Source organism: Cnephaeus nilssonii (genome assembly GCF_951640355.1).
Source record: "Cnephaeus nilssonii genome assembly, chromosome: 10".
Classification (NCBI taxonomy): Eukaryota; Metazoa; Chordata; class Mammalia; order Chiroptera; family Vespertilionidae; genus Cnephaeus; species Cnephaeus nilssonii.
In genome coordinates, this window is record NC_137081.1 from 28,297,183 (window position 1) to 28,309,363 (window position 12,181).

Consider the following 12,181-nt stretch of genomic DNA (forward strand, 5'->3'; position numbering starts at 1 on the left):
GTCTCTTGGGAAAACAAGTTTCACAAATATAAGGCAGGCAAACTGCATGGGAAGGTGAAGGAAAGGGGTCAGGGAGATGGGCTGTGATGAAACCATCATAGTCAACAGTCCCCTACAAAGTGAGCATCATTTAGAGATGAAGACATGTTGGCTCTCCCATCAGTGCAGCCCACCCTTGTAATGAGCTCCTGGAGAGCTTGAGTCCCAGTGTTACCTGCTGCAGGTGCTCTGTGCTGCACTCATCCTTGTTCACATCCAGGTTCACAAAGCAGACCTGGGAGAGAGGGCAAAAGAGGCAGTTAAGAAACCTGGCAGTTCTCTTTGAAGAAAGCAGGAATCAGTTGGGGGCAAATGATTTGAGTTCTACACATTTAATATTGTTGATTGAACATGTTATCTTTGGGCTTCTATGCAAACTTCTATACCCTGGTCATAATTCCCACTGATCCAACCAAATGCCCTCTTCCTTTCATGGCCCAGTAAACAAAGCAGTGTCTTTGTATTAGAGTCAATGTAACAGTTACAACAAAATCTTCAGGTTTATAAAGGGTTATCGAATCTCATGAAATAGGAAAAAAGACTGTAATACTCTAAACCTCTGTTAATAATTGCAATAAACATGTCTTCCCATTTCCCTATTTCCTCTTCTCATTTCCTGCTTCCTCTCTCCTCTCACTTTTAATATAGTGTATGCTAAGTGGATTTCTCTCTGTTTCATGGTTTTAAGTTAATTTATTTAATCTTATTACATAGCTAGCCTCTTTTTAGCCATCTTAAATACATGTCTGAATAGGTTAGAGCATAAAAACAACAGCTACAATACCAAATAGTAATGCAGAACAACAGTAACTTAAATCTCAAACACATCCCATGGATAAAAATGTACTATGGGCATTCAGAGGGAGACGGGAAGAAGAAAACTTAAAAAAAAAGTTTCAAAGAGGTGAGATACACTCTTGAGAGTTGGCTAGGATCTTGGTGGGTGGGGAACAAGAGGGTGTCCCTGGGAGGTCAGGTAGCATGAGTGATATTTGGAGGTGGGAAGTTCTACACACTCTAGAGAAGCAGGGAGGGAGAGAGACTGATTAGAGGGCAGAAGGGCCTGCAGAAAGGGAAGAGTCAGAAATGGGAATGAGGCTCTATAACATTTTGCTACAAATCATCCAAAGGTATTTATTCTTAACAAGTTGGTTTGGCCATGTAAAACTGAGAACATTAATTATCTGGCTATTTATTCAGATGTTTGGACTTAAGCCGATGCCTGCAGGTATATGCTGCTTTCTGATTTCGTAGTTGTTCTTGGTCATGGTTTCTCATAGTCCATACCTTTTCCTTTGAGGTTAAAAAACAAAACAAAACAAAAACATAATAAAAAGATTTTGGGAAAGTCCTTAAAGTAAAATAGTTATAGATTGCTGAAGTGTCAAGACTGCTACCGTTTTACTCTCCCCAATAATGGGAGATTTCCTGGGCTCCCAATATTTTTACAGTGTATCCTCAGAATGCTGTTGTTGAGAATAACTAGATGGCCATTTGGGGGAAGAAAGTGCCACCTTCACTCTCATTCAGAGGCCCTCTTCCTTTGGGTTATTAAGATGGGTAAATAGGGAGGAAGTGAGCAGGAGTTCTTTTGCCAAGAGAAGCATAAGTAGTAAGTGGTACTTGGAAAGGGTTCATGATCTGGAGTGGTTTCAGGATATTTATATAACAGCAGTAACTTTGTCCTTGGAAAACTGGTTCAATATTCGTTAGTCCTCCAGAGCTTTTAATAGCATGCACCTGGGATGGCAGTTACTGAATTGATTAGACAATTTTCCATTCTCCTTGAAGAAAGGTGCACTACCTTGACCCTGGGTTCTTATTATCTTATATCACCGTGGGAGCGGGCAAAGCAGAGACCAAAGAAAGACATTTGTAATAACGACTTGTCTGCCCTCTGATACTGTCTTTAGTTTTCTGAAGATGAACTTACTTTTCATTCATTTCAGGCTGTATGTGAACTCTGCCTACATTTGGAGGACACTCTTCACACTTAATAGATGAGCCAAGACGGAAATAAAGCAAAGCATAAGCCAACCACTTGCTTATACTTGGTGCATATATCTTTCTTTGGGGATGATCCAGGTTTTTAGGGTCTGATGTACATGCAATTTTGGGAGACCCTCTTTAAGGGAAAGAAAAACTAAATTGAAAATTCTAACTTAGGTGTGAAAGTGAATATTCATTTCTTTAGAAGGAGAAAAGAAATGGCAACAAATTTCAAATACAAAAAGGCTGAGAAATACTGCAAACATGACAACTTCCGGAAAAGTGATATTTTAACCAATCCACTGACAATACACCTCGACAATACCTTTTCCCTACATTTTAGCTCCATAATATCTGTCTCTTCATATTACAGCAGCTTTAGATTTTTCTCTAAAAGGAAAAGAAAGATAACCTAGTCTTACTATAATATTGTTGTCTGCACATTTTTTTTTAGCTTCACAAACCTTTGCTGATAATATCTTGTAAATTTTCTAGGTTGCTGACAAATTTAGTGGGAAACCACTGTAAAATTTCTTTGATATATGGGTTGTTATAGGCATACCTATTACTTGTAATAAAGGTTTTTGCTATACAAATATAAGAATTTGGGTAGATTCTTTTTTATTGATTTCCATTAAAAAAGAAAAAAGAAACACAAATGATGAGTTAGTTGTTATTTTCAATACTGTATTATCAAGTAAATTTCTTCCAGGAGAGAACCCAATCTTGATTTATAATTTTACATGTCTGGTGACAGGAAGAATTCTCAACAGGCTAGTTTCCTTGTTTTCTCTCTACCATCTATATTTCTGGTATTGGGGATAGTAGGACATGCTTATATTGCAAAATCATCTCTGAGCTGACACCTTCATATCTCAACATCTGGTTGAGTTGCCATTGTCCATGGTGGGAGTATTTCTGGAGGCCAATCTGACATGTGGATGGCTAGCTATCACTTAAACATCCATGAAAGTGCCCTCAAATCACATGAATATAGTTCATAAAAACACAATGCCACTCAATTTCCCTTAAGTAAGACCCCACACCTGTCTGTGGTCACTCCAACGATTCTCCATACAAGGGAAGGTAAGATATAGTGGGAGTCTGAATGGAAGGAAACAATTGCAGTTAAAATACCTTCCTTTTGAAAATTTTACAAAAACATATAACCATGTGGGCACATTGGCAAACCCCCTTCCCCAGGTCACTGAGCGTGGAGCCTGTGCACCCGAGAAGCCTAGACCTTTAAGCTTTGATGATTTCACAGTAAATGCACATTGTGGTGAAATGGTCCTTGTGACGGAATTGCCCTCTGTGTATGTTCACTCTTCATGATGTTGGATTTTTTTACTTGAGATTTAGGTATGTACTAGGCATCCACTAATGCTGAACCTCAAGTGGAGTGCAAGACAGGCCTTTGTCTAGAAGCGCTGGAGGGAGTGAGGTAGGTAGGGGTTGTGTGTAGTTTAGTGAGGGGACTTAGCGCTCCCCTCTCCAAGGTGTATGGTCTTGGTGCTGGTGCTGAAAAGACAAGCAATATGAGGTATTGTTCTTATTCACAGGGAGTCTTGGTATGTCTTCAGGCAGAACACATTGCTATAACTATGATAACATTATTAAGTATCACAGGAGTGACAGGTCTGCATGCTGGAGGAAGTTGGGATAATGAGCTCAATCACATTGGATTTGCAGAGAAGGCTGGATGTGAGGCGAGTTTGTAAGGCAGGCAGGACACCTACAAAAGCAGAAGAGGAAAAATGGCACAAACAACAAATGGATGACTGTTCCTGAACCAGCACCTGCTAAGTAATGATAAGAGGCTCTTTGGTCAGCATGAGGTGAGGAGAGGGAGAAGACAGAGGCTGTGAAGTCCAAGGCAAGAGGCACCTCCTAGAGGTATTCCAGAAGTGAGATCAAAGGTAAGAGCAAAATGCCTTTTTTCTGCTCAGTGAAGACTCTGGGTGTGATTCAGTTGACTTTTTAAAGAGTTGGATGAAACAAGAAATCATAATTCCATGAATCTTCCCTGTGCAAGAAGAGTTGGGAAAGACCTGAGGGTTAGAATGAGATATGTCCATCTCTATAGGAGGTTATAAGGAAACTTTTGGCAATGGGAAATTGAAAATAAGTGTCTGGGGGTCAGTGTGAGTGTCATATGTGACTAAAATATTAAAGCGTGGGAGATTCTGCACTATGGTTCTCTGGTGTATTGAAAGGAATGCTTAGGGTCTGGTGAGGATGCTTTGAGCAGGGAGGCTGAGGCTATATATCTGAGACACCAGCCACTTGAGGATGTGGTGTAACGACTCTGAGTTGACTCTTCACCTCAATCTGAAGTGATGGTATGGAGTTATCTTTACACTTGAAACTAATATAATATTGAATGTCAACTGTAACTGAAAAATAAAAAAATAAAAAAGTACTTAGGATGACTTCTTTGTCCTATGAATAAGGATTTGCTAAAAAATGGGAAAAGGCAAAATTTGAGACCCATAATCGGTAATAAACACATAAAGGTTTTTAATGTTTTTCTTGGAATGGAAGATCCTTTCTCTTCACATAAAAAGCAGTTCATGTTGTGCCTGCACATGGCCTTACTTCGACCATCTACAGACACGCTCCACCAGGTCCATGACACATCATCACCCAGAGAACACACACACCCCCTTCCTTGCCTCCAGAACAGAGCTGATTTGATGTCTGCACATCACTTTTACATCCAAATGGCTCCCTTTTGTCATTATTATGGTTTTAAAATGAAATGCTATCGGAATAAGTATCACTGAGAAAACGATGTCGCTTTGTGATTTTGACTTTTACATAATCTAAAAGTCCAAAAGTCTTCAATGTTGTTATTTATACATAGTAAACATTTTATTGTACAGTTATTTATTTTACTTATAAGCCATTTTCATAAAAGAGAACCATGTAGCCATTTTTAAAATTTCATAATGAAATTTTATTAGATTTTGATATCCTATATAATCAAAGCCTAATATGCTAAGTGTCCAACCATTCCACCGTTCGAACAGTTGCTATGATGTGCACTGACCACCAGGGGCAGATGCTCTGACCACTAGGTTAGCTTGCTGCTGGGGTCCGGCAGATCAGGACTGGGCGAGATGGGCTGGACATGCCCTGGACCCCTCCTGTGGTCCTTCCCCAGCTCTGATTGTGTATCAGTGGAGTCCCTCGGCCTGGCCTGTGCCCTCTGGCAATCCAGGATCCCTTGGGGGATGTTGGAGAGCCGGTTTCGCCCGATCCCTGCAGGCCAGGCTGAGGGACCCCACCAGTGCACGAATCTGTGCACCGGGCCTCTAGTAAGATATATTTTAGTAAAAGGCTACTACGAGAAAGAGGCTAACATTGAAGTCTAATGAAACAGGAAAAATAGTTTTAAGTAGATTGTAATTCATAACAACTTTTGTGAGTTCACTGTACTTAATAAATAGTTTTACTTCAGTACAAGTTAAGTCAGACAAAAGCAATAATTATTATGTCATATAACAATTTCAGGTTTGACTTTTTGAATTGAAACCATAGAAAAAGAAATGATGATATTGTATGTGGACAGTTTTATTTTTTCACATATTTACTTTAGTCAACATTTTGGACTCTTCAGAGAGTCAGATGCAATCTTTGAGAAATGCCATTGCATTATGCTTCCACCAAGGGCAAATCCTTGTGCAAGGGTTTATAGGACAGTGGAGTTCTTAGCTCAGAATGCTGGGTATTTTCTCATAGCTCCTGAAGTCAGCTAAAACCTGTTAAGGAAATCATTCCTATGGAGATCCTGCTTAGAAATGTTAACAAAAACCACGATGTCAAATTGCCTTTAAAATCTAGGCATGTGAATGTTTACCATGACCAAATATATACTCATGCTTTCTCTTAGAAGAAACCCAATTCCTTCCTTTTGCAGCTTTTAACAATGCAGCCATCTGGCCATGTGGTGATGATAGGATCTCTTAATGTGATGGTAATAAAATTCTGATCCACAGATATTCTACAGAACAAATTGTCTCCTTTCTTCTCTCAACCAAAAGGTTTCTGCTAGATTCAGGACCTGGGGCCAAAATTATCTCTTAAAGAATATGGCATTTTCCCCTGACTAGTACTTTAAGCTGTGGATAGCTAAAATGGCAATTTATACTTCAGTGTTGCTGTGCCACGGTGCTGTCAGACATTCTGGAACGCGGAGGACTGATGGAATGGCACTGCATTTGCACAGTTATTATTGCTTTGAAATGACTGCAGCAATCACACAAATGAAATGTAAAGTTTGACTCACACCTAAGAATGTCAAACATCTATGCCTTTTCTTATTGTCAATATTTAAAAAAAACAAAACACTTTGAAATGTTGCCCTAGCTTGTTTGGCTCAGTGGATAGAGCATTGGCCTGCAGACTGAAGGATCCCGAGTTTGATTCCGGTCAAGGGCACATGCCTGGCACAATCCCTAGGGGGACATGCAAGAGGTGGCCTATCAATGATTCTCATCATTGATGTTTCTATCTTTCTCTCCCTCTCCCTTCCTCTCTGAAATCAATAAAAATATATTTTAAAAATGTTGTTTTGGGGGTAGTAGCTATTCAAGCAGTTTGTGACAAGAGATACAATAAAAGGTATAGAAATTTCTAAACAATGACAGATGTTTTAGCTAACATTCATCAGGGCAATTACCTAAAAAGTAACTAAAAATTAAGGTTGGTACTCAATTATTTATTTTCCCACAATTTTTGTTGTTTATAAGACATTCCGTTAAGAGCAAGAGGGTGCACTTTTATATGTCTGATATATGTTGACCACATAAAGAACACATAATATTTATTTTAAATTTCCATGTTCAGATCTGCTTTATTGAGATATAACGCACAAACCATATGACTTACCCATTTAAAATGTAATAATTCAATAGTTTTCACATATTGAGAGTTGTCCAATTGTCACCAAAAGCAATTTTAGAAAATATTCATCATTCACAAAAGAATACATACCTGTCAACAGTCAGTCTTCATTTCTTTCCCAAAACCTCCCCCTAACACTAGGCAACCACTAATACAGGGTGAGGCAAGCATAGGTTACAGTTGTGTGTGAAACACTGAGTTTATTCTTGTATTATTACTTATTAATTATTATGTTATTTTCCATATAAACAACTGTACAGCTACTTTTTGCCCCACCCTGTACACTTCCTATCTCTATATATTTGCCTATTTTGGTGATTTCATATAACCAGAATCATACAATATGTGTTTTTGGTGACTAATTTAACATAATTTAAGAAAAAGTGTATCCACAACACAATGTGTAAAAGTAATTCTATTTGTTTCTATTGCTGAATAATATTCCATTTATTGCATTTTATTTATCCATTTATCTGTTTATGAATATTTGAGTTACTTTTAAGGAAATACTTATTTTTCAAAATCTCCCACAAAGAGCTGAATAAATTTCTAAACTTCAGGATTCATGCCCTGGGGTAGTGCAGACAAAGAAAAAAGCCAAATGTTGGTCAAATACCCAATAGATGGGTTATTACAGACATCATGGATGACGGTAGGGGATCTTCTAGTCAGTAGCAAATCTTTTGATTTCAATATGATGGTTCCACACCTCGCATCCTTCAAAATTTGTTGTACTTACACTGCTTTTATTTTGTCTTAAATAAGCTCTTATCACTCTCTTGAATGCTCTCAGTTCAAAACTACTTAATCTGGATAAGCATGTTCCAACAAAGGAATGACAGAGGGAATAGACTACCCTTGGATCCTAGAGGCCAAGACTAACCCAGATCCCCAACGTCTATGAACAACCATGATAAAAGAACTAATAACATACAACTGGACAAGTAAGCTATGCAGCAAAACACCACCTAATTTTTTTGAATCTTTAAAAATAATCTTACGTTTACCATGTAGAGGAAATAGTCATTGATCAGAATGTTAAAATTCTGTAAGTTTCACCAAGGAGCAGTGGAGAAAATTCTAGACCCATGACTTACCGATGTTGACTCTTTAGCTGGTCCCTGGGAAAAGTGCTCCACTTATGTGGCTGGAACATTCTCCCATCTTTGAGGTACATTAGTGAAGAAGTGACAGGAAAAATCACTTTGCCTATAGACAAGCTTAACTTCAAATTCTGGCTCCATCCCTTACTAGTTTATAGTCTTGCTTAGCCATAGAAAGAAAGGGGGATAATAAAATCCTAACTTTGCAGAATTTCTATAAATATTACATGAAATATAAAGAAAGAAAATCTGAGCAAATTGAATGACATTTTATTGATTTCTGTGTTATAATCTATAAGGATGAACTATTTGAAATTGATGCTTTTAGATTTTTCATTCAAAAATGGCAGTTTCATAAGGTTCAACCTAAATAATTTGTGATAGAATATTTATAAAGAACAGCCATTTCAGAGAATGTAAAGTCATTAAAATTTGTCTCCTTACATGTAGCTACTTCCCTTGCTACCAAAATCTTACTTACTTGGTATAAATATTTGTTTCCATTTAATTATGTAAACATTATTTACATATGAAAAGCATTAAATTATTTTTTTCTAAACATTTATTACTTACTAGAGGCCTGGTGCATGAAATTCGTGCATGGGGGGGTGTCCCTTAGCCCAACCTGAACCCTCTCCAATCTGGGACCCCTCGGGGGATGTCCGACTGCCGGTTTAGGACTGATCCCGGCAGTCGGACATTTCTCTCACAATCCAGGATTGCTGGCTCCCAACCGCTTGCCTGCCTGCCAGCCTGCTCACCCCCTCATCACTCCCCTGGCAGCCTGATCGATGCCTAACTGCTCCCCTGCCAACCTGGTCGCTCCTAAGTGCCCTCCCCTGCCAGCCTGATTGCCCTTAACAGCCTCTGCCTCAGCCCCCACCACTGTGGCTTTGTCTGGAAGGACGTCCAGATGGATGTCCAAAAGATGTCTGGTCTAATTAGCATATTACCATTTTATTAGTATTTTATTAGTATAGATAACATATATGCCCCTAAAAAGTTATATTATTTTACACGCTTTAAATTATACAGTACATATTCAACCCTGTTTTTTTTTTCTTCTAAATATATCTTATTGATTTTTTATATGGAAAGGAATAGAGAGTTAGAAACATCGATGAGAGAGAAACATCAATCAGCTGCCTCCTGCACACCCCCAACTGGGAATGTGCCTGCAACCAAGGTACATGCCCTTGACCGGAATCAAACCTGGGACCCTTCAGTCTACAGGCCAATGCTCTATTCACTGAGCCAAACTGGTTAGAGCCCCCCACTTCTTTTTTTTTCTTTTTAGATTATCCACATTTGTAGATATGGCATTAATTCATTTTTCCATTGATTTTTAGAGAGAGTGGAAGGGAGAGGGATATATAGAGAGAAACATCAATGCAAGAAACATCCCTTCAATTGCCTTCCTTAGGAACCCTGACCAGGGATCCAACTTGAAACCCAGGTATGTTCCCTGACCTGGAATCGAACCTGCAACCTTTCCATGCATAGGACCATGCTCAAGCTCAACCAACCTATCTACTTCAGCCTAGCTGTTATACAATTTCTGAAATTTTATTTCAATTAATTCTTGCAAAGTCTGTGGTTTAGGTAATACTCACATTTTGCTGATGAGAAAAAAAACAAAAAACAAAAACAAAAACACAAAAAACCAACCTCTTCGTTTTAAGACATTATTCTTCCCTCATTGCTGTATTTTCCTGCCAGCCCTAGAAAGGCTCTTGACAGCGGTTTCACTGGTATCTAGAGTCAGAAGCGTTCTTCTCACCACTACCCTCTCCAAAGCCTCCTCTGCACTGGTACTGAGGCTGTCCTAGAGGGCACAGAAGCTAGGTAACTGAGACAATGACAGGATGTGGACTACTGGAGCCACCGGAACCACCTCTCTACTCTCAGCCTTTCTCCACCATGCTGGAGAAGGCGGGACCAGCAACTTCCAGCAAACACTGAGCTTCTGGATAGGCCAAGGTTTGCAGTGCTAGCTCTTTTGACACTGAAAGGGCTGCAGTTGCTCCCTCTCCCAAGCCACCGTCGCCCCAGAGGTTATAGGGCTGCCCTGAAAGTTCTCTGTGTGCCTCCAGTCTGCAGCAAACATGGCAGTGGACTCAGAGATGGAACTGTTATTTTTAGATACTTTTAAACACCCCAGCACTGAGGTAAGACTTCACTTCTTGATTCTGACTCTGCTTCTCGACATGTACAAAAATTCCTTAGGCATGCTTCGACTTCCCCTCTTGCCAGTGGCCTTAAATTCTGCACATACACACCCCCTCCCCCCAGCTGGGTGTGGGCACCACGTCTGTGGGAGAGCATTGGTGGCCAGGACATTTCTCTGCCTTATCTTAGGCTCCTGCATGGAGTTGAGTTGGCTGTTCTGCTTGCTTTGCTCTCCTCCTCCTTACCCCCATCAGCTTTGGGCCTTGAAAATATCTTGGTTCTCAGGTTTAGCTCAGGTGGTGTTAGGGAGGGTCTCAGACTGCCTATGTTTGACAGCAGTTCCGGAGACCTAGCAGGTCATGATGGATTTGTGATTCCTAAATCCCTCCTCCCACATCCTTTTTCTAATGGGAGTTAGGTTGCCCAGATGTGACACCCATTCGGTTTAGGATTCAACCATTAGGACATGACATATTTGCACGGACGTATTTGAACGGCTTTTGCATGAAGGATACCTGTGAGGAGGGGAATCAGCGGTGAAAGGAACCAATGGCAGATTTGGAATCCCCAGACAGGGAACCTCGCTCACTCCCTGCATGTCTCCCCACTGCACTCCCTGCACGTCTCCCTCAGCGGCTGGTTTGGGCATGCAGGAGGCTTGGCTGGCTCCGTGGCTCCGGCAGACACTGCCATATTTGTGGCTATGGGTGCCGCCATATTTGTCATGGAGTGATGGTTAATTTGCATATCACCCTTTTATTAGATAGGATGTTTAGAAATCAATATGTATAAATACAGAGTGCTACCTTGTTTTTCAGGACTATAAAACATTTAATTAAGAAATTCCTTCCTTTTCATCTCAGAAGTGTTTATAATTTAATTTATCTAAATGCTCACCATGTTATGAGTACTGCCTGTTACCACCTGTCATAAAACCAGTGGATGATTGCAACAGACATGAAAGAGGTAACTAACTACATGCACAGAAGTTAAAAAAATACATTTTTTTTGCTATTAACTAATTACAGACTTTATTTGGATTCCACTAGTTTTCTAGGATCCTATCTCAGAAGCCACATTGCAAAAAATAAAATTAAATAAAAATTAATAGTGCAAGCCCAGACTGGGAACATTGTACAGGGTATCTGACCAGTATTCCCTAATACTGTCTAGGTCATGAAAATCACAGAAAGATTGTCAAGAAAAATACAATTTAAAGCAGAAATGTAGGCATGTTACAAACATCAACCATTGTTTAATCATTATCATTTATATAGTTTCCAAATATGAATAGTGCTGTTGTAGAGAACTTACAAATCGAAGACAACAGAGCCTCTATTATTAGAAAAAAAGATCTTGCGCCGGAATGAGTAAATGCCAACTTTTATGTGTACAGATCAATCGCTTGAATCCAAAACATAATTTCAATTTCTCAACGGTGTATGACAGAATATCTAGGTTGAAAAGCAAATCAGATAATTGCAAAAATCTTTCTCCAGGTATGAAGCAACAACCCAACTTTGACTATGGCATAAGAACAAATAAAGTGCTATAGACTTGAGAAATTGAGTATAAATATTGTATGTCTTCAAATTTTGAGAATTTTATGTTTTAACTCTTCCACTAAGCTTACAGTAAAGATTATTTTTAATTTTTAAAGTAATAGGTTAAACTTCCAGTGGTTGCCTTTTTTCTTTTCTTAAAGTCATAAAAGTTCACACAAAGAAAATGTAAAAACTGTAGAAACTCATGTGTGTAGTCTGGGTAGTTCAATTATTTTAGAGTAGATGAAAAGCAATTTAAACACAAAATTACTAAGAATACATGATAGTGACTCTAATTTTAAAATGCAAATAACTTATCGAATCTAGACTTCTAACTAGCATCTCTCATATTTTTTGACAGCCAAACTCAGAAATAACTACAAACTTTACCTCTCCGGATGCCTCAGGCATGCCTGAGCAAAAACTATG

At 39.1% G+C, this 12,181-nt stretch overlaps 1 protein-coding gene across 5 annotated transcripts in view; it reads right to left on the reverse strand.

Annotated features, from left to right (window-relative positions):
• The window catches only part of SPHKAP (SPHK1 interactor, AKAP domain containing), a 107,340-nt gene that overhangs the window by 28,725 nt on the left and 66,434 nt on the right, over positions 1 to 12,181 (reverse strand). For all 5 annotated transcript variants that reach the window (XR_013814093.1, XM_079782413.1, XM_079782411.1 and 2 more), the window contains one exon: positions 215 to 274. Coding sequence is in view for 4 of the 5 variants with exons in the window: in XM_079782413.1 (XP_079638539.1) it covers positions 215 to 274 (60 nt within the window). In the remaining variant the exon portion in view is untranslated. The remainder of the gene's footprint in view (positions 1 to 214; positions 275 to 12,181) is intronic.